This window comes from Hippoglossus hippoglossus, chromosome 9 (genome assembly GCF_009819705.1).
Source record: "Hippoglossus hippoglossus isolate fHipHip1 chromosome 9, fHipHip1.pri, whole genome shotgun sequence".
NCBI classification, from domain to species: Eukaryota; Metazoa; Chordata; class Actinopteri; order Pleuronectiformes; family Pleuronectidae; genus Hippoglossus; species Hippoglossus hippoglossus.
In genome coordinates, this window is record NC_047159.1 from 8,416,576 (window position 1) to 8,443,535 (window position 26,960).

General features: G+C 42.6%; 3 protein-coding genes across 7 annotated transcripts in view; all 3 read right to left on the reverse strand.

Moving 5' to 3' along the window:
• sh2b3 (SH2B adaptor protein 3) overlaps positions 1 to 3,281 on the reverse strand; it is a 48,159-nt gene extending 44,878 nt beyond the window's left edge. For both annotated transcript variants that reach the window (XR_004615079.1, XM_034597022.1), the window contains exon 1: positions 2,913 to 3,281. The gene's annotated coding sequence lies outside the window, so the exon portion shown is untranslated. The remainder of the gene's footprint in view (positions 1 to 2,912) is intronic.
• On the reverse strand, positions 369 to 26,774 carry prr16 (proline rich 16). Of its 3 annotated transcripts, none has more exons than XM_034597027.1 (3): positions 25,798 to 26,774; positions 18,722 to 21,401; positions 369 to 384 (listed from the first exon to the last, which is right to left on the reverse strand). In XM_034597027.1, exons 1-2 carry the CDS (start codon positions 25,930 to 25,932, stop codon positions 20,535 to 20,537), a joined length of 1,002 nt encoding a protein of 333 aa, XP_034452918.1. In that variant the 5' UTR covers positions 25,933 to 26,774; the 3' UTR covers positions 369 to 384; positions 18,722 to 20,534. The 3 variants fall into 3 exon arrangements, with proteins under 3 accessions (XP_034452918.1, XP_034452917.1, XP_034452919.1); XM_034597026.1 differs by lacking the exon at positions 369 to 384 and adding an exon at positions 13,999 to 15,074 and having other exon boundaries at positions 20,316 to 21,401; XM_034597028.1 differs by lacking the exon at positions 369 to 384 and adding an exon at positions 17,883 to 18,090 and having other exon boundaries at positions 20,316 to 21,401.
• pheta1 (PH domain containing endocytic trafficking adaptor 1) lies at positions 7,050 to 11,235 on the reverse strand. 2 transcript variants are annotated; one of them, XM_034597029.1, is made up of 3 exons: positions 10,904 to 11,235; positions 10,345 to 10,463; positions 7,050 to 8,491 (listed from the first exon to the last, which is right to left on the reverse strand). In XM_034597029.1, exon 3 carries the CDS (start codon positions 8,448 to 8,450, stop codon positions 7,551 to 7,553), a length of 900 nt encoding a protein of 299 aa, XP_034452920.1. In that variant the 5' UTR covers positions 8,451 to 8,491; positions 10,345 to 10,463; positions 10,904 to 11,235; the 3' UTR covers positions 7,050 to 7,550. The 2 variants fall into 2 exon arrangements, with proteins under 2 accessions (XP_034452920.1, XP_034452921.1); XM_034597030.1 differs by having other exon boundaries at positions 10,869 to 11,235.
• Positions 26,775 to 26,960: the final 186 nt, after the last annotated feature.

Consider the following 26,960-nt stretch of genomic DNA (forward strand, 5'->3'; position numbering starts at 1 on the left):
CAAAACTCAAAAAGAAATACAACAGTTCTTGCATTGTGTTTGTGGTGTAAATCCACAGTCTGAGATTATCTTAGCTGTTTGGGTGGCCATGGGCTGTGCATGTCACATTACACACACACACACACACACACACACACACACACACACACACACACACACACACACACACACACACACACACACACACACACACACACACACACACACACACACACACACACACACACACACACACACACACACACACACACAGACACAGACTGCTGGATAACATGTGTGTTGTGTTGCAGAAGGTCCCCATTATGACCAGAAACAAGCTTTCTTTTTCTTCCATTTTCTGCCCTAATTTGTCTCTTCCGTCTCTCTCTCTTTCTCTCTCTCTCTCTGTCATTCTTCTTTTTCAGATTCCTGCTCCTGTCGGCCTGCCAAGTTATCTCCCATGGCTCCTCTCTTCCTCCCTTTTTTCCTCTCTTTCTCCTTTTTTTCCCCCTCCCTCCTCCCCCCAGAGGACCGTTGTGGGTCAGACCTCTCTCGTGGTCTCATCAGTGAATTTCTTAGAATCCCTGAGGGAAGCGGAAGAGCTGGTATGACATTGTCTGATCCATTGCCGATAGCTGAGGCTGCAAAGTCTGCTACTTTTTTTGTCTGAAATAACACATAAATGCAAACACATACATGAAATGTGCAAAAATATATCAAATAAATATTGGTTAAGATTAGGGCCACAGTGTCCAAATTCCAAGAAGCGGCCTGTTCTTTAAAGGAAAGTTGTCTGAGACGGCAACCAAGACAATACTGTGTTGTGTGGGATAAAATCCCCAACCAAGTAATCTTATTATGTTCGGAAAAGAAAAATTACATTATAATTATGCTGAACAAGTGTCAACCCCCCTCTCTGGGGAGTATCCAAGGAGTTTTCAGCTCTGAAAATGTGAAGCAGATTCAGCAGTATTCAGATGGTCGGAGATGAATATTTCTGTAAATCCTGGTTGTTTTATTATTTTTTTTAATTGACTGTATTTACATAAGGCTGCGCGTGTGGCCGAGTACGCATGTATGCGGGCAGAACAGAACGTCTCTTGTCCAAAAGAGAAGTGAAGACGGCACTGAAATATCCGACTGTCAGAAACTAAGGAAGTCTGTGGGCGAAGCAAAAAACATTGTGCGCCTAGAGGCCGATTAAACACGTGGAGCTAAACTAGACCTTTATAGTCGACTTTTTGTCAGGCTAAACAGGAAATCATTCAGTAAAGTCTAGCTGGCGTTACTTCCCCACCCTGCAGGCATGTTTTTCTGTCTTTTGTGCTGTAATGTCTCAAGGTGTGACAACTCTCCCATTTCACTGCATGAACCGATAAATGATGCTGAGATTACTGCAGGAGGCAAATGTTTACACCATCACACGTCGTAGATGAAACGTTTTTTAAAGAAGGTGGCGACCTCACATACATTTTTGAGGCTGGGCAATATGACGACAAGTACAGTACAATGCTGAGACAATCAGTCAACCACACACACACACGCGTACACACTCTGGAGATAAGGACTGAAGTGCATCCCCTCCAAAACAAACACACACTCCTAGTACCCTCCTTCACTATTACTGTTTTGATTTACTGCTACACAACACTGGATTGTGAAACCAAGTGGCTGCTCCCCACTGGTTCCTGTTCTCCATCCAGCAGTTATGGATCTGAGCACGCACACACTCGTGCTCCAGCGACGCAAGATCACATCCACCACAAACAACCATAACGTTCACATCTTGAATTTGAAATAAGTCAGTGAAGTTCCTGGCTCCGTGTTTGGCCTGTTCCTACCCTGCAAATAACAATAGGTTTCATGCTGTCGCCATGGTAACCGTCACTGATGGAATTCTGTTGGAGGTGGCACTTAAGCTACTAGAAAGTTACAAATAGTGTGTGTTGTGTACATCTTTAGTGCACAGCTATCCACACTGAAGTGATGCCAATCAGCTCAAATACAGAAGAATCCTGCTTGGTCCTCATGGCTGAATTAGCGTCTTGAGGGGCCTTGGGGCAGAAATTCATTGCTGGGCCGCTAGTTGACCCCCAATACATGATAATGTATCCATGATTAATATCTGGCAACCCACAAACCCAACCGGTACTCAATCGACTGGTTGATTGACAGATATTTAGTGGCAACAATTCTGATAATTGATAATTCACAGGCATCTACATCTTAAATTTTCAAATTTGGAAGTTTCATAATTGACTATGACAGTGAACTCAAGTTTTATACTGATAATAAGTCAATAAAACAACTTTTGAACATGTTAACTTGGGCTTCAGTGTATAATGAGCACATATTAACATTTTCTGACATTTCATACACTGAGCAACCCGTCGATTAGTAAGGAAAACAGATCAGGTGTAGTTACAGTGAACATTTTAAACTTCCTTTAAGTTCTCTGGTGATGTAATAATAAATTGTCTTGAGGTTGTGGTTAAAATAAGTTGGTAGAAGTCGCACTTAACTTTTACCAAAAATAACAAACTAAGTTAAACCAATAAAAGTCTGACGGCCAGATTCTGCTTTAATTAGGTACATTTCTAACATTGATAAAGTTGTGTATATAGTAGTTTTGAGAGGGGGGGCGGGCGGCTGGTCTGAGGCCCCTGGGAAGTTGGAGTCTCAAAGTTTACATTTTTAAAAGTTTTCTTCTTGGCTAAAAAGTTTTCTGCATCTGCAGCTCCAGCTACCGGGCGAGGAAGAAGAGGAGGAGGAGGAGGAGGAGGAAGAAGAAGCCCTTTAACTGAGAGCACATTCTCTGAGTATTATTATTATTATCAGTGCAGAGAAAGTGTCACCTCCAGCGGAAGCTCGGTGTTATGTGTGCGGTTCATCCCTGGGTGATGTTACAGCAGAGTAAGGGGAGTCATACTCACGTTCTCCGTTATCTCGGACGGGCACCCACCGCAGCACGACAACCGACCAACCAGCTGGAGCTCGCATAACGGAAATGTGTCGAGAGGCGTCTAAAGTAACGCGAAACGACGTCGGTGAGCGGCGGCCGGTCGAGAGAGGGAGAGAGAGCTACACGGAAAACAAGAAGAAGAGGAGAAGAAGGAGGAGGAGGAGGAGGAGAAGAAGAAGAAGAAGAAGACGAAGAAGAGCGCGCTCTCTCTCATGGTGAGCGCGTGCCACGGCTCGTCCGCACGCGGAGCACAAACAAGGAGGAAAAGAAGAAAAAAGTTTCAGACACGAAGTTGACGCGAAAAAAAAAAAAAGTGGCAACTCCTCATTTCCGCTGTCAAAAAAAAAGAAGTGCCGCGATCCTTCTGCGTCGACTTAGAGGAAACTCAGCGCACTGCTTCCTGTGGACGCTTTTCAAAATAAGAGTCCACTGATAACTTGGATGTTTTCACTCAAACACTTTGTCCACTCCTATATTTATTTTTACATCAAACAAAAGAAAAGGTACATAAATGATCTCTGATTTTGTTACTACTCTTACTCTTTTGGTCTATTATTATTGTATGATTTCAAATATGATCATTATCTCTTGGGCGTCCTGTTGTTAGGTTTTAAGTTGTATATCCCTAGAAGACTAGCTCTGCTTAGTTGGATTTACAGACCAGTTATTAGTCAAAGTCAACTTTATTGTCAATTCTGCTTCATACAGGTCATAGATGGGATTCAAATGCCGTTTCTCTCTGATCCCCGGTGTAAACATATAAGTCGACAGAACATATAAGTGCGCGCCATATAAAGTACTCAAAACATAGTACATAGTACAACATAGCACGCAATCAAAAGGCACACAGTGGATAGGATGAGAGTAGTGTATTTACAGGATGTATTTACTACATACTGGCAGTTGTAGTATGATGAGCAGGTAAAATTACTTCAAAAAGCGACAGGTCCATGTTAGCATTGAAAAGGAGTTCAGGTAGCTAATGGCTTGTGGCTTCAGTGATTTAAAGATGGAAATTTAGTTCGAACAAAAACTGAAAAACCTCTCAATATAAGATAGTCCGGTAACAAACCACTTTCTAAATCTTAAAAAAAATGTTGGCTAACCTATATTTTTCAATTTACACATTTTTGATATTGTCACCAAAACTGACTATATGTGCTTCATAGAGATATATATTATGGCAGAGCTGAAGTTACTGCTTTATATTACACTGTACAGATGTACCTTATATAACATACTGTACATATTTCCTACACAACACTGTGTGACCCTTTTATGTTGAAATACCAGACAGGAAGTATCGTGATGTCTACAACAGTTTGCCCATTGGAAGAGTTTGGTATGTGAAAGATGCACAAACTCTCCAGACTCTCCACAGACACTGTTGGTTTGGTGACTGTAATCTCTGGATGTCTTTAAATGCTTGATCAGTTATTTTTATAGTTTCACATCCTGCATCAGTTCTGTCATAAAGTTTGAATTATAGCCACAATAATTATTTAAACTGATTGAGCACAAGAGAGAAAAGAATGGGTATTAAAAGGAGCATTTCTATAAACTCAAACTCAAGAGGTTAGGGTTTCCGGTGCAACTCAATACACCAAACTGATCAACACAGCAAGGAGACGACTTACTCTTCATATTTATCTTCATTATTTGTGATCTTCCCATAGATGAGAAGTGCTTACTACACATGAGATAAACCGTCACTGAATCCCAAAGAGGAAATGTTCAGCTCAAGAACTGAAAGAAGAAAAGAAATAAGCAAACATTTTGACCTAAATAGAGGAAAACAAACCTGTGGTATTTGTGTCTCCTGAGGAACAAAGTATAAAAAAATGTGTTTAAAATTAAAATAAGAATGCAAATAAAATAGCAGCTATAGCACAAGAGCAATTAAACAAAAACAAAGTCACTAGGCAAGAATTAAACACTACCCTGGAAATGTTTTGTCAAATAGGTGCAGCAGTGTCTTTAGTGAGGTGACAAAGTGATGCAATTAGTAGCATCAAAGCATAGTATATGTAATATATGAGTAATATGAGTAATATGGTGCAATAAAAGCATTGCAATGTCTATAATTAGTAACAATACTTAAGTTGTATAAGAAAAGGGAGAATTAAATCAGTCTCTTCGGGTCGACAAACATTAGATAAAGTATTTATTTGTCTCTAGAAACTCAAACGGGCTGGTTTCTGTCATCAGATAGTTCAGTTATATTTACCTGTCCCAGTTATCGATTTACTCTAACTCAAAGGTTTGATACTGACTAAAATTGATACACAGCGACCTCTAGCGAGAGTCAGGCTGAACAGCACCAAGAATGTGTGAAGTATTCATGAAGCTCAGCCAATGCCAACACAGGCCATACGGATGACTAAAATCTGTATTCCTTACAATTCACATTATTATCAGTAGAAAAACTAAACCATAAAACACGTAGTGATCATAGAAGAATTGACTACTCACACCATAACATATTCGCACAGTTTATTAATTGGCTAACAGCAAATGCTTCATTGACAAACATATCAGGACAAGTTAAATATTATTGGTTATTTAATATAATACTCATATTGTCTGCTTTAATATAGAAATTTGATACTAAAATCAAAAGTTGAGGGAAAATATTATCATTGTGCATTTAGGTTGCTTTCCTCATTTGGCACTCATTTGACACAAATGATAAAAGATACATACTTTTATCATTTATGTGTTTTATTAGAAGTATTCATAAATTCCCTTAAATATTATTGTAAAACGGACTGTTGGCATCTGTGATTACAGTAAGATATTTCTGGAGTTCACAAAATTGGCAGTAATACAACAATAATATTTTGGATAATACATGTTGAAAAAAAGGACACCGCTTTGATATTGCTGCATTAGAGCACACAACCCACACTGTACCGTTCCTTCCCACGATTGCCGTTTGTGCACCAGCACTGTGCATTGATGCCGACTGAAGCAACTGAGCCATTGTCAAAAAACGTGATTGCACCGAGATGAGCCGTTGTCGGCACAGGAGCAGAATAACAATCAAAACAGAGGAATATTCAAACCCTCCCATCACTGTGGTTCTATGGAAATGCTTACAAGTGTAGTAACAGAGGTATAAAGATAACATAAGGCACGTATAAAAGAAAATGTAAAAGGCTAAGTGATTGATATGGAATGCGGTATGAGTGATCATTTTAAAAAGGCCCATTTTGCAAACTGCTGGTGTTAATTTTCCAACATGGAATAGTAGATATTTCTACACAAAAGAGGTCAGATATTCACATACAGTCCAGGCCTCAGTCATTCAGTAACATTCAGATCAACAAGTTGTGACAAACAAACAAATAAAATTAAGATTTGATTGTAAGACATGTCATTATTAGAGAATTGTGGCAAGTGTAACGTCGGCCAAGGTCAAGGATAAACAATCTGCTTTTAAGAAATACAACAGTCAAAAGAAAACTCAGTGACAAGCGCTCTCATGACACAACATCATCTGGCCGCTGGCTAACAGGGGCTAAAAATACCAGGGTGTGCAGCACTGAACGAGACATCCAGCTCCCACCTCGGTCCCCGGTGACTGTCGAGAAGATGCTCTGACATTAAAAGGTCTCTGAGGCGAGAGCTGCCCCAGTGGGAGTACGGAGGAGAAGCTGGACTTGTTTTCCCCACTAACAACACTTCTTATCCTGAGAGCCGCCTCATTTCTCTGCTAAGAAGATCTTGGTTTGATGTTGTTTTAAAGTTGCAGGAAACCTGAAATCATGAATTAAGATGCCAATGGATAATTTAGAAGCTATTACCAACTGCTCAAATATGTATCTGGACCTTCTTTCATTTTATCATCTTAACTTCCTTATTCAAGCACTTCAAGATGTTCATGGTTTCACCATCCACAGTAATTATACTTTGGACATCACCAGGGACCTGATTTTCAATGCCCCGTGGTTGATATATCACTATAGCATCAAGATCTACTTTGATTTGTTTTGTCATTTGATCGTTATTTAAGTGACCTTTGTTGTTTCATTAGCATATAACCTATTTCCCTTCCATCAGAAAAATACAAAACTTTGTTGATTTTAGCAGCTACATGTGGTTTTTTGGGGTATTTTCCAGATGCTTCGCATAATAGTTTGTCAGTGTAACTTTAGCAAAACATTATTCTTGATCTTTGTCGTACCGCTTTAAAGAAAACAGACTCTACAACAATTGCACAAGTACATTTAGAAGCTCGATGGGCAGAAAAAGTCTGAATCAGTTTTATCCATTACATGGCCCAACTCTTGAAAAAGTGATGTTGTCCTTGGCAAACGACAACGAGCAAAACTGTAGAAAAAGCCTATTTGGAATTTCTAATTTTCTTGGAGTGGATAAAGATATCTATATAGTGTTATTCTTTAAGACTGACTGATTCACCTGTGCCAGACAAGATTTGGAATCAATCTGCGATTTGTATTTTTTGATTGGAGTTAAGACTACATTCTGGAATTAGGTCCAAGCTTTCTCGCCTTTCTGCTGGGTCCAGAAGGGTGTAACATTTCAGGATATTCAGGAAGGAATGATCTAATGTGGAAAAATAAATGACCCATTTCATTCATCATCATTACTGGCTCTGCAGCCACTGCATTCTCAAGTCCTCCACCTCTTTGCCGTACCAGTCATGGAGTTTGGAGAAGCAGACGGTGCCGGGGGAGACGGGGCTTTCCAGAGATGCTCCTCTTCTCCTCGGTGGCACTGGTGGAGCCCTCACCCCCTCTGCCCCATAGCCGATCACAGTGCTACTCCCAGACTCTGCACAGCCTTCCCAGGCCGCACTGGAAGACCCTCCCTCAATGAAGCCATTAGCCAAGGCAACTGGTGGTTTACTCCATGCAACCCCGTTCTCTTTGGAGCAGCCAGAGACGAGCTGCACCTCATCCTGGCTGCTCTTTTGAGCGGAGAAGGGGACTGACATGAGAGGAGCACTTGATGACGATGATAAAGAGGATGAAGACGATGAAGTGGAGGATGCTCCTGACTTAGACCGCGAAACATGGCTTCGCCTGGACAGCTTCGGCCTGCCCTGCAAGCCTCCAACTGCAGCCCCGACACAGCTGCCTCCTGCAGCCTCATGGATCTCCTCTAGCTGCCTCTCCAGCTCCTTCACCACCAGCCTCATGTAGTCAAAGCTGGCCCTGGACAACGCTTTCACCCATGACTCCATAGCCACCTGGCTGTCAGAAGCCATCTTGTACACGCGAGCTTTGGCACAGTCGAACTTGACGGCGAAGGCGAACTCCTCAGCTGACTCGCACAGCTCCACGGTGCATCCTTCCAGGACGATGACGCCAATGGGCTCTCGGCTGTCACGCTCCTCAAAGTAGAAGAGCATGTTCCCTTTCAGGACAAACCAGCGCCGGTGATAAGCCGTGTTGCGCTCACCCTTTTTGAACAGGAAGCCTGTCTTGTCTGGTGGGGAGTCACAGGTGGCGTAGTGCGCAACGCTGCGTTCGTTCAGCTTCATCTTCTCCCTTTCTTCTTTTCCTCAAAGGATTCTTTATTCACCTAAAAAAATATGGGAAAGGGAAGAGGTCATCCTGCGGTTAAATGGATTAGAGCCTACTGCAACAGGAGTCTGCAGCTTTTCCCTCCAGCAACTAACTGAACCAGCAGATTTTTCTTATAAGTTGTGCTAAAACCAAACTGCAGACTGTTTGCTCTCAGTGCTACATGAGCCATATTTTTTGTTTACTGACATGGTGCTATAGCAATAACAGGGAGTTAAGATGTTTTTGATGTTCAGAAATAATTAGTCTACTTGCTCTGCTCCTGTTAAAAGGAGGTCGGCTGCAAAAAAACAAACAAACAAAACTAACCTGACTTGAACCTACATCCTGGTCTCCTCCCAACTGAGCCACCCTGCCAGTCCTCATAAAGTAAACACTGTTCTTACTTTTATTTCACCTGGGACATGCCCAGTGTGCACACATAACCTCGAAAGATAATTCTGTGAAGATAGTATAGTATAGAATAGTATGGATTTAAAATGAACACTGGGAAAAATTACTAACAATTATTCCAGTTAATCACTGATAGAATAAAATACAAACTGAATCAATTTCCTTTTTTTAAATTGGTAAACACTTTTTCTTGTTTCACTGTAGTGGAGAGACCAACCCACTGCAAATACAGGTCAACTTCAAAGCCCGACTTATTCAACAGGAAGAAATTGTTGGGTTGTATGCTCTGTGGTCACATGTTCAACTGTAAACCGGGGCTCAGGCCTCTGTGAAAACAACAACTAATCCAATTTTAATCTGTTGACAAGAAAGTATTTCAGTCCAATGACAATGGTTTAACTTCAACACCGTGTTTATCGTTACCTCCACCAGGGGGGTTGTGTTTTTGTCTGTGTTTTTGTTTGTCTCTCTGTTAGTAAGCAGGATTAAACAAAAACTAAAGGATGGATTTTCATTCGTTTTTCCCGGCGACAGTGGCTGACGGAGTAGAGCCGTCTTCCCCATCTGTTTGCCGAAGAGTCCTTGGGCAACATACTGAACCCACGGATTGCCCCAAATAGAAAATAGTGCTGTCCATAGATGCACTGTATGAATGTGTGTGTGAATGGGTGAATGGCAATAAACTACTGCAAAGCTTTTTGAGTGGTCATCAAGACTAGAAAAGCTGCTACTGTATATAAATACAGACCATTTACCATTTCCATGAAACCTGTTGGAAGGATGAGGTATAGGTATGGGAGGATTCATGCTTTCTTAAACATTGTGAAATATTTTTGTTGATTTCTCAGCTAATAATTAATCGACCTTGAAAAACAGTCGAGTGTAGAGGACTGATATTTATGAGTGTTTGCAATTTGGTTCAGATCCAAACAACAAGAACGGATCAAGTGAATAAACATGTGATTGCATGGCCTTGGCAGAAGTACTCTATGTACTGAGTGCCCTTCTACTTATCAGTGTATTTGTGTTGTAACTTTTACAGTATAAATGCTGCAAAAAAGACAGTTTTAAAGGATCAGTGTGTAGAATCTTGTGACATCTAGTGGTGACGTTGCATGTTGCAGCTGAATACCCCTCACCTCCCCCTCCCCCTCCAAACATGAGCGAGAACCTGTGGCTGCCTTCAGTTGTCATAGAAACTCAAAAGGTGTTTAGTTTGTCCAGTTTGGGCTACTGTAAAAAAAACATGGCTGCCTCGGTAGAAAGGACCCGCTCCCGATGTAAAGTATTTAAATACAATGGGCTCATTCTAGGGTAAAGAAAACAACAATTCATACAATTTAGATGGAACACACGAGTGAAAACATCTCTAGGGTTATTTTAAATTCAATTTCTGCCAATAGACCCCTCTCACCTAAATAGTACACACTGGACCTTTAAAGGAATGTGTTTACTTACGTGTTCATCTCATGTCCAGCTGCTGTCCACCTCTGTCCTCCCATCACATCTGGAGCTCCCCACTCAACATGTCTCCATCTTCTTGTATCTTCTCTTTTGACTGTCAGTCCTCCTGAAGGCTGGAGGGGGACAAAGATAAATGTCGTTTAACACAGGATCCAACCTCCGGCTCTACAGTTCGAGCCACGTGAATCTGACCAGTCCCCAGATGAGCTGTTTTTAATCTTCCACCTCTGTGGGCTGGTGGTGCGTTAGGGAGGAGTGATTCAGTGCTCACACGCTTTTGACACATCCGCACTTAAGAGGGAACATGTCTGTGACTGTGTTTCACTTCACACACACACACACACACACACACACACGGACACTGACTCCACCGACAGACGCTGCTCCGCTCGGCCTGGACGCGCTCAGCCGCTCCGCTGAATACAAATGTGTTTCCAGCGTCAGCATTTTCTCCCTCACGACCACAGAGCCGCACACACACACACACACACTGAGTTTAACCCACAAAACATGCTAACATGATGCTAACAGGCGAAGAGTCCCTGCGAGTTACCTTCAGACGATGACTCCTCCTCTTGTCAGGATCATAATCTCCCCGTTATTTATCTTTTATTTCTCCTCCTCCTTCCTGCTTTCCTCTCTCCCTTCCCTTCTTCCCTGTCACGTGACACGAAGGCGGGGTGACATGGTTGTGTGGTACGCGGAGAGTTCGACCGGGCGGGTACACTTCTTCCTGTCGTCCCCGGTAGAGAGAGAGAGAGAGAGAGAGACGGTCCTGGATGTGCGGCGGAGTAAAACAAGCGCACCCGCACCACGTCGTCCTTGCCCTGGGAATAGAGGAGTACGTGCTCAGCTGCTCCCGGTGGCGCGGGCGGCTACACTTGCACGGACTTTTAAACATTATGGAGCTTCTCTGGGTTTATGTGGTTCAGATGTGACAAGTCCAAGTATGGTAGTTTAATCATCATCATCATCATCATCATCATCATCATCATCATCATCATCATCATCATCATCATATTTATCATCATAATAATAACCATCATCATCATCATAATAACAATCACAATAATAATAATAACAACAACAATACTAATTATATCACCATCATCATCATAATAATAATGCTAATAATAATAATACAACCATAATAATTTGGGCTGAAAAGACAATTTGTTTTGTATTCAGACAAAATGCGGTTTCATCATTTAGCTTCATAGATAAATACATGAAAGCATATTTAAAACTGAAAGAGACAACTTGTCTGAGTTACTACAATATTAGAGTTGAAAAGAATATTGTAGTTATTGTTAAAATCGCTGCCGCAATCTATTCATCATTTATTCTTTGTCCTTCACGTTTTTTTTATCCACCGATGTTTTTTTTATTACTTCACTCAAGTAGTATTTGTAGAGCTGAAACAAATCATTAATAAGTCACCTGAGTGAAAATTAATCTGCATAATCTGTGATATGTCGGTCATACTCAGGTTCTTAATATGCTTTTCTTTGTCTCAGTTAATAAGACAAGAAATCACCTGATAAATAAATCATGAATATAACAGCAAGCCGCAGCCCTGTGAAGTTGCAATACGTCAATTACAAGTTCTTCATTTATAATTACACTCACTGTCACAGTTACATCACTAAAACATTCAACTGTGACTTTCTTGACAAACTGTCTTACAGCCTGATGAACACGTAGACATGAAAGTGCAGTACTATATGTAGTAATATGTTAGCGACAAAAAGCTAATTGGTAGAGTTTGCGTCCTATTGAGGAGAAAACTCTAACATTGCATCATGTGACGTAAGACAATCATGTGTTTAATATGCAGAATGTTGATCTTCAGAGTAACTATGGAAATTGTAGCTTTTACCAAAAACAAGATGAGAAAAGTTGCAGAAAATGGTGCTATGCAAGTAAAGTACAGTTACCATACAAATTTAGTAAAGTACATTACATTATATTTCTACTAAAAACTAATAAGGTCTCATATCAAGAATTTCTCATTGAAAAATCATAGATGTTATCTTAAATATATCATTTATTTCTACAGAGTCTGATCTGATGCTGACCTCTATTTAATTTATTCATTGTTGTCAATTTCCTCCAACTAAAAGTGCACTCAGTTTAAAATTATTGGACAGCAGAAAAAAGCTCTGCTTCAAAAAATATATAACTTGCATTACTGGTTTCTCATATTAATCATATGCTGTAGTATTATGTATAATACTCTGGGTCAGAGTGTGGATCTGCTGTAGCAGGAATAGATTTAAACAGCCAGGGACAGAACATCTGTTACAGGGGCTTTAACATCACATTATATTTTATGAGTACATTGAGTCACTGTCCACACACATATTTAATTAATCATTTATTATGTTGGCTATATTTTAGTTGTACTTACCACTATACCACACTGTTTCTGTTGGTTTATTCTGCTTTGGCAAAATCTCGCTTTCACAGAATGTGCGATTTCAACCATGAATTCAATGCAGCAAAACTTTTTTCCCAGTTCATAGATATGAACGTGTTATGCTCCAGTCTGAAGACGACCTCTCTATTCTGTCAGTCACTCATCTGAACCGCTGGCTGCTGTGGCTGATGTTATAGCGTGTGTGACCATGACAAACCACTGTGAATGCATTAGACTATATACTGGAGACAGCCAGTGCCCTGACACCACCAGCCTGCTATCTCACCACACTAATCTCCAATTAACTGATGTAGCTGCTGATGCGATGTAATGTATTTTTCTCTCTGAAAGGTTTGCACCCACTGCCTGTTTTGCTAACGGTGATTACGTGCAACTTTATTTCACTCCCAACTCACAGAGTCTTGACATTATGAAGGATTCATTTGCAAGAGCACAGTTTATAACAGAAAATGCAGACATAAAATCAACACCCTGGATACTTGATATTTTTGCCCAGTCCATAAAATACACACGGACACACAGACATGAAGTGCAAAGTGTTTACTTTTCACAATTATTTTTCCAACAGTTTGTGGACAAACAACAGAATATCACCGATGGCGTTTAGAGACATCCCAATCATCTTTAAAACAGATTCTTGATTGATGCAGGATTTGGTCATGAGTTCAGTCTCTGTGTCCAGTGAGAACAGATGTGGAGCTTAAAGGTGGGGGTGCCTCCAGTCTGAATGTGGGGGAAAAACTGTATGCATCGACAAAATGCTCATATATTTATATAAATATATATGATATTCATTTTCTTCTTGTAAAGCACTATGTAATATCTGGTATTAATCAGTGCTGCATGAGAGAACGAATATTTAATTGTAAATGCTTCATTGGCCTCAGCAGCATGTTAATACCTTGGAAATGTATCAGGATTATACAGACTGCAGAATGAACCTGATGAACATCATATAAGGAGATGGGGGGGGGGGGGGTACTTCTAAACTCTTTATTATGGAGAGCAGAGCTCCCTGCATGTTGGACCCACCGACAGACAGCCTCTTCACAGAAATGCATAGAAAAACACAGTGATGGCAGTACAAAGTGAAGAGTCAGTCATGCATTCATTCATTGCCGTGCCTCCTGTCTGATAAAGCACAGCTAGGTATTTGGTTTATGCCGTTTCTCTTCTCCACCCGCCATTTTCTTTCTCGTTCTGTTAAGTTCCTCCACGTTTTAATACTGAAGCACTTGTTTTCCATCCATACAAACACCATCCTGTTGGTATATATAAATAACTTATCCTGCTCTGCCCTTCTGAAAAAAACCCAACACATGTTCCGCGAGGGAATGTGAGCTTTCGTCAAATTACCTCTCAGTCATCCAACACAATATCAAAAATATCATCTCTTTAAATGTTAAAGTCTCTGTAGAAAAATGTCTGAAATATATAAATATCAAACATGTCCGTGTGTATTTGTATACAAAGAAAATTTGATGCAAATTATTACTTCTTCAAGGGTCCTTTAAAGCTGTAACTATACCACACTGCACCGTACGTCTGCATGTTACTGTGGGATATAAACGTAGCGTGCATGGCATCAACTGAGCACATAGATTTAGATGTAATGAACACAATGTCTGGACACAGATCAGTGACCACGTCATCATTCATTTCAAACCATTAGTCTTTCTAATATACACAGTGATTGTGCATATGGCAACTACTGACATAGTATTACCTTCTTACTATCTGCAGACGGCCAGGCCGACATGTCAGGCTCTCCAGACACAAACAGTTACAATTTCTAAAAGGCAAATTCCATTGGTTGAATGGAGCTATTGATATCCATCTGAGTACGCACAGAGAAAACGCCTGTGTAGACATGAATCACACACTAGCTGACATCATATCACCCCATCTTCTACTTCTTCTACTGAACTCGCCGGTTTACTTTTGATGGATGGGGTTTCAGCAGCATTCTAATCTCTAATTCAACTACTTATAAGTAACAAAAATATCACCTCCACAGCTATAAATTCCTCTGTCTGTATGTCGTTGCACACTGTGACTGCCTCTCTATTTTTTTTCTGTGGCAGTAACACGTGCCTGGAGGCTTTAGTGCTCAAGTACTATGAATTTGTCCAGAGGATCTTGTCTCCTGTTGATTGAGAGCCATTAGAAAAGGTTGATGCTTGGCCTCGGCACCGGCTCCTGCCGGGGGTTGATCAACCACGCGTTTGATCACTGTGTGAAACAAGCATCCCTTCCACTTGTACCTCAAGTATCTCAATGGGCCCTGCAGAGGAAAAAAGGGGAAACGCATTAGTGTGAAAATCTGACTGTGCACAGGAGAGCCACTTGACCAAGTAGTCACTGCATCAAGCTTGTCCTTTTCACACAGCAAAATGAAAATATACCAAGGTATCATTCCCCAAGCTCAACCACCGGGTGCATACACAAGTCGTCAAAATTAATAGGACTGAACCGTCAGGCACAATTCTGAATGTTCCCTTCCGTGAAAAAGACAAAAGCGAAGACTTCATGACTCTCCTTAAATAGCTGTCAGTTTATTTTCCCCACTTTCTCTCCGTCGAGTCTGGAGTGGTTCATTGAGCAGGGGACCCCATCTGGGTCAGCGTGGCTCTTATAAATCTGATCCTGTTGTTGAAGACGTTGTTTACCTCCTCCGAGGAAGGTGCAGCTGATGCTTCTAACTTTTAACAACCTCCAAAGCAGCGTGAAATCCTCCACATTACGTTTGCTTCGCCACCTAAGCTTTCTAAGTTGCACTGAGCCATCGCGTGCCCTTTGACTCCATCTCACACACATGGCTGCATGTACTCGTGCATGCCTGTTTTGCGCTCTCATGCACCTTTAAACACACACATGTATCCTGTGGACATTAAAATGCATGCATATGAGTGCACGTGGGCATTTTGACGAAAACACACACACCCACTCAATTTTCTTCATAACTTTGTCTGACTCACGGATAAAGCTGCTGCAAGACGAGCCAGTATTCATCCCTTATGTCCACCAGATTTGCTTTTGAATCCTCTGATGTTCGGCAATGTGGGGCATGACTATTTTGTAGTCTAATGAACTTTGAATACAGTATCTCCACTACAACACAGTTATTTGGCTCCACGCATTTCTCATAACGTTTGAATTTTCAGCGATCATAATAAAATGTAGCTGATGGAGGGAAACAGAAAATCTAAGTAAATGATGCATGCAGAATGGGGATGAGCAAACAGAAAACGGTGTCCCTTGGCAGACTATCACCACCAACAATCAGACAGAGGAACAACAGCTAATTAATATTCACTGGCAAAATGTGTCTCACTCTGACACATTTATTGGGTTTCGTTGCTCACTGTGCACGGTGCCAGGTGAAGGCAAACGGGACAACGCAGTCAGGAGAAGCACTATAAGCTCACAGACAGGTTTACATTCAGACCTGTACAGCTCTTACAATCTAACCCATCAGCTCTGTGAGATTTTATATTAATTATGGAGGCAGCATGTTCGCTCATTTACTTAATTAAATGAGGTGTCGCACCAGGGACGTCAGCAGGACACAAGGCTGAAATGAAAGCACACAACCTTTAAATGAAGGAGCCACTACAAACGACAATTCATTATCGGATGCAAAAACAACCAGGAGCCCATTTGTTTTTTCATCCCTAGAAGGTCATTTGTAATCCAAAGGTAAGAAGTGAAGGATGCAGGAGCTGCAGAAGCAGAAGCTTTTGATTAGACATACCAATTTAAAAACTGCAAAAAGGTGTTTGCTGTATGAGGTGTCAGATTTGATTTAATAATAGTCACCTCGCCCACATATATAGAGAGAAGCATACAGCTGCTGCCGAGTGGTTGAGCGGCATCATGTAAGGAAAGAAAGAGAAAAAGAAATGAGGCAAGAGTGAGAGGGAACGAGTCAGGGAGGGAGAGAAAGAGGTGGGCTATAAGATAGACCTGTGAGCTGTGAGCTGTAGGGAGTAGGTCAGTGCAGTTGAGTCAGTACTGACTCACGATGGAGGCGGTGAAGATCCACCTCCTCTGTGCCCATTACAACTTCATCCTCGAGCCCGGAGCACTGGAGCTCAGATCGCCATTTCAAAAACACCTACACCCATTGTCAGAGGAGCAGCGCTCTCTGTGTTAAAAGAACAATCAGATACAAACTAGGAATGGTCAACTAGTGCGACTGTGCAGACAGTTTCTCCCGCTTCCTGCTGTGGTTAGTCGCTTTCCACAAATTAATAAATATGAGGCGACAGGAAAATGTTTGAACTGATTTGTGTAAAATAACGACGTTAATTCAATCATTCATCATCTATACAGCTCATGTTTTGAGGATCCTGGGCAGCAGGAGCCAATCCCTGCTGAAATTTAAGCGAATGCAGGTTGCCAGTTCATCATAGGGCCGACAAACAAACATCCATGCTAACATATACAACTTCAGGCAATTTACTCTCTCCAATTAACCTAAATTACACGTCTTTGGACTTTGGGAGGAGGCAGGAGGTCTCCTCTTGCTGTGAGGAGGCAGGAGGTCTCCTCTTGCTGGGAGGAAGCAGGAGGTCTCCTCTTGCTGTGAGGAGACAGTGCTTACCACTGAGGCACCTTGTCGACCTTGACCTTAACTTATAATTTAGAACACATTTTCAAAGCATATTCACATTCATAGGATATGACTTGATGATATATTGTTAAAGTGCAACAACAACCATTACAAACAGGACTTAGAAGTAACCCTCAGTGCAGACACCAACATGTGTCCAGCTGTGTCTGATAAGCCTAAAAGATTGATGAAGTTCCTGATTTAAAAACATTATAATGTATTTATGGTATTAATAAGTTCTCATTTATCAAGTTCCTGCTTAAACCTGCTTGTGATTGGACTGTATTTATCATTACTTCTTTTGTCACATGATTAAACGGTTTCTTTGGTTCTGCTTCTGAAACTCAGGTATTGCATCAGCACTCGTGCAAAGAAATTTAGAACAATAACGAGGCCTAGTGAAAACAGCAATGTCCACAGTCAGATGTAATAGAAAACAGAATTGTGAGTTTGAAAAGAGATAATAACTCATAAAGTGCTCACACTTCGACATTTGCTGTCAAAGCTTTCAGACAACATTGCATCTCCTCTCTTTGAGTTGTGCACATACTCAAGGTCTTTTTAGCTTCGGTGTTGTGGCAACTGAACAACAAAATTCAATAACTTCAATCTTACAAACAGCATATTTGACTTAGTGGAAAAAACGAAAATGAAAACTCACTTAAATTCAGAGTAGGACACTAATCTGGTTAAAAACACAAAAAAAGGGGAATCATTTAGTTTCCAAACACTGTGCAAGGCCCGTGCACACACAGACAAATTCCTTTACTTTCTCAGTGTGTGTTCTCTTAATCAAAGGATGCCAAGTCCATTGTGTTAATTTCCTCGGTTCATTGAATACTGCATTAAGGCAGTTCTACAGTAGCAAAAAACCCTATTGATGAAACTGGCTGTATTCCATCCTGTAACACACTACCTTGTGTGGCTGTGTAACTGCGGCGCCTGTGTGTGTGTGTGTGTGTGTGTGTGTGTGTGTGTGTGTGTGTGTGTGTGTGTGTGTGTGTGTGTGTGTGTGTGTGTGTGTGTGTGTGTGTGTGTGTGTGTGTGATCTCTCATGCTGCTGCCAGACTCATTAGGATCCATTAATTTGAGGTAAATGCAGTGAATGTCGTACAGTGAGAGCAATCATCCTGAAGACAAACATGCATTCACATATGCTCCCACACAGCACAACCAAGGCAGCGCCAGCCACCGTTGCATTACCATCTTTCTCTCTTTCTCTCTGCCTCTCTCATCCCCCCTTCTCTCTCTCTCTCTCTCTCTCTCTCTCACTCTTTCTCTCTCTCACATTCTTCCTCACATCCTCATCCCCTCACTCTCATCCACTGATCCCTAATCCAGACGCTGATTTTAGATTGTGAGGCCAGCGAGGTCGTGCATTGGATTTTGGCATCAGCGCGTGCTATTTCATACACTGATTTTCTCAGCTTTAACCTCCAAGCTTCCCGCCCCCGCAAGTCTAAATAGACACAAATGTGTATATTAAATGCACTGTTTACATAACACCCTGCCCCCTAAAGCACACACACATCATCCCCCTCACACAAACACGTTTATTTCACCTTTCAGTCCCTTCCCTTCTTTCCTCACTTCCTTCCTTAGCATGTTCTCTCTCTCTCTCTGTTTATCATAAGAAATATGTGCCGCGGCAGTTCAGAGCTTTGTCAAGGCTAATGTTGGAACAAAGGCTGTCTGAGGCACTGCTTTATCTCCTGTAGTCTAATCCAGCTAATTAAGGGCATCGCTGAGAGGAACTGGTGCTACTATTCTCATCCAACTCCAGGGTATAGCGTCTCCCCTATGTCTGCCAAACTGACGTGTGCACTCACACACACACACACACACACCTATGCACACACACACCCTAATTAAAGATTCCTAGACACTCATTATACAAGAATGATTTCAGATATATATATATATTCAACATCTCAACAGCATGCACAAATGTTTGCGCACACACACGCAGGGAGCAAAGGCTTTATCAAATATGCTTCTTCATCAAAGCGAGTAAAAGGAGGACCAACTGTTCATGTAGACTGATGGTGCTGATATTACCGCTGATTTATGTTCCCCTAAGGAAATAAAAGTACATCATGCTTTCTGCCAGACTATCTCCTCGTGCGAGAGCAGAATTCATTATCCCCCTGTCCATTTAGCCTCGTAGATATCACAGGGTGTGATAATGGGGGTCTGCACAAATGGGAGCTGGAGTTGCTAAATATGAGTTGTGTTAGAAAATGAAATAGCGGATTTTTCAATTAGGATTTACTGTAAAGTCATTAGTAGACATTTTTGAATATTTAACACTTCTATTTGTCACTCGCTTCCTCACTTTTCTCACTCCCACAGTCTGACACACTAGTCAATCTCACAACCCTAATTGTTCATCTGTCAGGGCTCGTGTGGAGGTATCGATGCCTGTGTGTATTCTCTAGCAGCCTTTACCTGTGTGTCTGTGTGGTGTAAAGAGTTGTTTAGGTGTATGGAAAGATCTTGAGGGCTTTTTGATGAAATCTGAGGGAAGCTGGTTTTCTTGTTCCAACCAGAAGGACATGAATTAATCAGAGCCCTTCTCTGAAGAACTTCCTGAGTTTGAGGCTCGTTAGTACCGAGAGCTTCCAGAAAGACACAAATACAATTTAGCTTTAGTGTTGTCAGCAGCCTTACGTGAATTTTTTAACGTCCTTGTACATTTTTCTGTCAATGCTCGCTGCCTGCAAACATCGTTCTCTGCACACATGCGCCTATGCACCCACTCATAAATACAAACGGTCATGAATATACAATACATAAACAAACAGTTGTATGCAGACACACTTGCAGATGCGTGTCAGTGCATGCAGTTGCTCCTATGCTTCCTCTGTTTCTCCTCTTGACAAACACAATCATACATGCACAAAGACTCACCGCTTCTTCCAGATCTGTCTGTGTACGTCTCAGCGCCCTTGGCAATTCCTTCCTCTCTATTCTACTCACATTAGCCATCCTTTTGTTTCCTATTTCCCAAACCTTCCTCTCTGTGTTTGGTTAATCCAAAGTTCAACCGGAGCAGAAATCTCTCTTAAAGTAGAAAACACTATGAATGATTCAAGAATGTTTAAGGTCGACAGAACAGGGGAGTCGGTGTCAAACCGTGGTGGTGGTTGATTTGCGAAGGATTGTTTTGTGGGGCTTGAGGGAAGGCGGGTGAGGAGGCACAAAAGGTGGAGGAGCGTTCGCTGTCGGCGGGAAACTGTGGCTGAACGGGAGGCCGCCGTTTTCCAACATGAGATCATGAGGAAGAGCATGATGTGGAGGAGGGGAGGAGGAAGAGCAGCAGTGTACCGGGCTAAGCCTCAAGTCGCTCAGCTCGGCCTGTAAGTGTAGTTCTGTGTCGTCCACGTCGTACTGGAGGTCGCAGTCCGGGCAGTAGCCGTGGTACTGGACCTTCTCGCTGAAACGGACACGCTCCCTCTCACGAGGCTCCCTACGAGGGGCCTTTGGGCATTTGTTTTTTTCATGACGGAGAAGGGGCATGGGCCTGGGCAATGTAGGAACAAGCCCGGACTCAGGGAACCCGCTGTCACTCGAAAGGAAACATGGCGTGGAGGAGAATAAATCCCTGGTTTTCAACGGGAAAACCCCGCCATTCCTCAACAGAGACCCGTTAGCCTTGGATATATTCCCTGATAACATTAAAGTCGGATGAGGCAGATTCTTCATGTTGTGATCCTCGGCTCTTAGCGGCGTATGTCTTGGCGGTGGTAAGGGCGGGTGGGCTTTCCTCAGCACAGTCAGTACTGCAGGAGGGTGGACAGGGACCGGGACGATGGGCCCAGGGGTTTTAAAGATGAAGTCCTCGGGGAAGAGCTTCATCTTCTCCAGGCTGGAAACGGTGGTCGTGGTGGTGGTGGAGCTCGAGCTGGAGTTGAGGGTGTCCGTCTTAGAGCTGTCTGTCATTCCGTCCTCCTCCAGTTGCAGGTCACAAGTCAGGGTGTCGATGTCATGGACGACCTGGTGACAAGAAGACATGTCACTTTGACAGCTGAGGACAGGAATGATAAAGAATGAACCCTAACCCCAACTCTAATGCCTGAGAGGAGGAAATCAAAAATCAACGCTAAAATAAAAGAAGACACCGTTTACAGGGGAAATAATGATTATTCAAAAAGAAGTCTGTCGGGCAAAAAAAGAGAATTTGAGAAGATTTGAGAAGAACATTTCTTCTTGTCAGGATTTAGTGTCTTAGTCTCCTCACATTCCTAATTAATGAATTAAAAATAAAACATTGTATAAAATCGAAAGACATGAATAGATTTATGAGATGAAAAATTAATTAAGATATCATTGTGACAACGACGGCCCGGCAGAAAAGAAATATCACTACAATTTATGGGACTGGCCATGAGCCTGCCAGACTCTGACTTACATGATACACGACAACAATCCCATGCACCAACACAACTGAGAGAGTATACCGACAACATCCTGTGAACCCAGACATGAACAATACCATTTGGAAGATAGGATCAATGTTAGGGATGAATGAATAAACATTGTAGAGGACAAACTCAGGGATAAAACAAGTAGTAACAGACATGAAAAATCAACCGACAAAGATTAACACAATAAAACAAGCACAACTCAGGCAGGCAGAGTGAATAAACCCCACGTTGAAACAAATGCTATGAGAAGGAAGATCCATTCCCACTAACAATGATATTATATTCCTGAGCTGAACAGCACAGTTAACAATTCATCATGGCACGAATTAATTCCAAGCAAGCGACTTTGGTGTGACAGAAAAACAAAGACAAATCCAGATATTTTACAAAAAGCTAAATCGCTTCAGAAATCCACTCTGCGAGGAACACAATTTCCAAGAGCAAATACTTTATCAGTTGCAGTAGTGAGACATTGTTCACAGTGTGTCAGGGTTGAACAGGAGAGAGAAGAGATGCAGGGTGACATAGACCACTGAATATTCTTGGAAAAGGAATGTGTAAAAAAATCCATTCAAATATTTGAATGATTACAAAAGGAGACAATAAACTGAAGGACGAGGAATGGTAGAAATCTCCGCTCATGCAGTGAAGCAGAAATTAATATTGAAAGTTTTTGTTTTCCTCAGGACCCCGTGCAGACAGTGGATATTTGCATCTGAAGATAATTCCTTTGTCCTCCAAGAGGAAATGTGTTTTCACAGCCGGCACAGAGGAATATTAAAGAACTCCCGCAGCAGAAATTTGGTTTGCTGACACTCAATACTCAATACTGGAAATAATTGTAGGGGGTGCAACGGCACAAGTTTAGATAACACATAAAACACACAATTTACAGAGATGCAAACATTATAACTCTACAAAACATGCTGAACAACTTGGAGTGATGCTCGACTGAAATTCATTCAACATCCACCGATCTACATGCAGCAGCAAAAGGCAAATAAAGGCCTGACTACACAACTAAAAAGTAAAACTACAATGGCTGTGGAGTGGATACATCTGCCACGGCCCAACAGTCCCCTTATGAAACTACATTTAATTTAACCATATCCAGATTTATATCCTGCACCAAATTGAAAAAATGCTGCAAAACGTCTCACAATGTACAAGAAGGTGAAAAAAGAAATCCTGCATCCACCACCAAAATGTAATGGGTTCTTTCTTGGCCCATGTATCATCCTTACAGCAGGTTTCACGGTAATCCCTGCAGTAGTTTTTTGTGTAAGCTTGCTTACAAACAAACAAATCAACAAACAAGACAGGGGTGAAAACATAACCTCCTTGGCAGAGGAAGTTAGGGCCACAGGACACTAAGTGAAACAGCTCTGGTTGTTATCTTATTAAATTATGTCCTCTTAAGGCAAACACTTGCTCTGTGGACAAAGTTAGTCTCCCATACTTTTATTTCTGCACCGCTGAGACGATAACTAGAGGCTGGGAGGACTGAAATTGCATGCTCACATAAACATTGCCCAAGGAACCATTAGCATGGGGGATTCAATTAAAAAAAGGCAGTTTAACAAACAAAACTACACATGATGCTAAACCCTGCTGGGAACTGAAAACTGATTCAACAGTATGATGTCCACTATGTTCAGCCATTTCCAGAAGTCCATCCAAAAAATATTCCCACTGGAGACGAGTGTTTACTGGTTCTCTTCCCTTGATGGAGTTATTATTGCATCAATGCCCAGAACTGAAGTGTGGTGTTGGACATTTTATTACTGGCTGCCTGATTATTGATCATCCAGCAGTGGAATATCTGAACAGGATCTGAAATCAAATGAGTTGAAGTCGTGGTATCATGCAGCTGAAATAACTTGTAAAGAAAATTCACCAGAAAAGTAAAGTTAATGCGTTCATGAAATAATTACCACAAAGACAATGTGCTTGTGTTCATTTGCTGGATTAGTTATCTCAGAGTACCCAGTGCATTAGCCCTCTGTGAAACACCACTGCTATCATCCAGCGGTTTTGAAATGCATGTTCAAACAGTGGCTTGAGAAGAGGCTGCGAGAGAGAAATGAAGAGCGAGTGATGAGGAGGGAAACAGAGAGCGAGGAAGAGTGACTGAGAGGGAGAGATAAATAGGAAGAAAGCTGGGCCAGCGAAGGCAATGGAGCTAAATTCTCCATGCAGTCTCTAAATGGATAATTTGTTGGGACACATACAAGAGGTAATACCAGTATCCCAGCGTGCAGGCCCTGCTGTAGGCCAGGCAGCTTCAGCAGCTGAGCCAAGCATCTGGGCAGGGTCCCTCGGAGCCAGGCTCAGCTCCAGCCCTGTTTGTGGGTTATAACAAATAACTGCATTTCAAATGGATTATAACCCAAATACTGGATTTGATAGTAACACCCCCCCCCCCCCCCCCCCCCCCCCCCCCCCCTCCAAGGTATGTTTTTGGCATGTGTGTGTGTGTGGTGTCAGAATAACTGATCCTCTGCACAGTTTCCTGCCAGCAGAAAAAGAAAAAGAAAGAGGGCACATCATAAAAAAAGATCACAATAGATTACAATGCCTTCTTGTTCTCATTCATTCCTGGTGCCTGCTGTGAGACATTGTGAACTGCTGGAAGAAAAGAAGAAAAAAAAACACAAAGAAGTCTAATTCAGCTCAACTTGCAGAAGCAGAGCGAGAGGAAGAGGAGCTGAGAGGCAGAAGGAGACAGATGCTGTGTCGACTAACCCATCCATAATGTAGGAACGCGAGGCTGTGCGCAATAGGGTTTTATTAGAATGACAGGCTGTCGTGTAAGGGTGAGATGTTCGGCACAGTGGGTCGTACATGCCTGGTGTGTGGCAGGTGGAGGGATGTTAACATGAAAACAGGTAAGACTGCAGCTATTACAGCGGAAGTGGCAGGGAAGGACTCAGTGATTGGCGTTAGTGGAAACACTTACAAAGGCAAACACTGCAATGTGATTGAAATGAAAGGAAAATACGCCTCTGCAGGGAGGCTCTGTAAGGGAGTTTTGCTCTATGAATGTAAAATACACCCATATAATGCCTGAATCTGTCAGAGACCCCCCTGACTACCAGTCAGCACCCCTGTCTCTGCATCGCCGAGATTTTGGATATAGCCGAACAGACAGCTGAGAGTTCTGATCCTTAACAGGGACTATAGAGAGGGAGAGGAAGGAGAACAACAAGAGATAAAGACAGGATGAAGATGAGTGGCTGCGATAAATACAGACATGTGGTGAAAGATAACAAACGACAAAGAAAGCTGCAGATAAAGCAACGCCAGGAGATATCGAGAGGAGGAAGTAGCTGAAAAGAAAAAGACAACTGCTCTGTTATTATTATGTGTCTTGTTTTTTTCCTTTGGCAGGAGATAATTCCCGGCAAACAACCGTCAGCATTAAGATGATGAAATGCAAGGCAAAAAAAGTGCCTTCCTGGTTCAACCAACGTGTCCATTAAATATTAACTGTGATTGCATTTTTCTCACTTTCATCAAAAGCCTGAGTGAGTCAGGGGCGAAGACGCCTGTCCTGTCATTTCGCACCCAGCATCCTCCTGTGTCACATCTTTCATATTGGAGATAATGATCACATGCAATAGTGGGTAGCGTGGGTAGCGTGTGTGTGTGTGTGTGTGTGTGTGTGTGTGTGTGTGTGTGTGTGTGTGTGTGTGTGTGTGTGTGTGTGTGTGTGTGTGTGTGTGTGTGTGTGTGTGTGTGTGTGTGTGTGTGTGTGTGTGTGTGTGTGTGTGTGTGTGTGTGTTGTCAAAGCCGCCTCCAGGCCCCAGTGAGTTGGACCTCAGCCTCTCATCTCCTCCAACACAACAATGCCTAGAAAGCGCATCCCCACAAGCAGCCTGCAGAGATGCTGGAACACAGCAAAACACATGGCGCACGGTTTATGGAGCTTATGGCATCTTATGGTGTGTGTCCCTCTCATTTACCTCCTTCAGCTCTTTGGCTACATCCTTCAGGTCTCCCAGGATGGTCTCCAAATTCTTCACGATTGTCTTGATCTCCTTTTTCACTTTCACTTTGGAGACTACTCCTTCACCCTCCGCATTAGGTTTTCCTGACATCCTTCGCTTTGTCTATTTCCGCAAGGATCTGGGGTCAAATCCTTCGCTCGCCACGCTGCCACTTTGCCGACGCATTTTCTCGTGTTCTCATCCAGTCCTCCGCTCCCGGTTACTTTTCTGCTCCTACATCACTGCCAGGACGGAGCCAAGTGGCGTCGGCCAGCGTTGTGTATCCGCCACCAGGCATGCGCAATGGAGCGTGCAGCACAGAAACAGAACCGTGATGATCAGGTATTGGACCCATAGTGTCTGCGAGAAACTACATCCACAGGTTTTTGCGCAACCTTTACGCGTCCGTGTCCCACATCTGCGCAAAAATGACGCGCCAGGGGTGCCCCTCGCGTGCGAAGAGCGCTAAATTCAACATCCTAGGATGGAATGTCCAACAGGAAAAACAAAAAGAAAGGTGTTAGCAAATAAAGAGAGGAAGATGACACAGAGAGAGAGAGAGAGAGAGAGAGAGAGAGAGAGAGAGAGAGAGAGAGAGAGAGAGAGAGAGAGTCCAGGCTGTGATCCAGAAGCGTTACTGCGTCCGTCGTTACTGTGATGGTCCATAATCCTCAGGCATCATCGACACACAACTGTAACACACTCCCCGTGGGTTTTCCTTAGATAACATGCGGTGTGGGGTGATGATGCACCCCGGAGAGGTGATGATGATGATGGTGATGATGATGATGAAGATGTCAGGTACCGACACCCCAGAGCTGCTCCAATCTCCACCGGAAAAACACCCGGTCACTGTCATCCTGTCTCCATCTCAGCCTCCGTCCGTGGAGAGTCTGAGCCAAGCACCGAGAGAGAGAGAGCGAGAGAGAGAGAGAGCGGAGGGGGAGAGAGAGAGAGAGAGAGAGAGAGAGAGAGAGAGAGAGAGAGAGAGAGAGAGGAGAGAGGAGGGGGGACGGGGGACGGGGGACGGGGGACGGGGGGCGGGGGGGAGAGAGCTCTATCCCATTTCATAACAAGCAGCCATGCAGAGGTTGAAGAGGTCTCACATTTATAATCATGTTATACCCAGATCTGCTGTG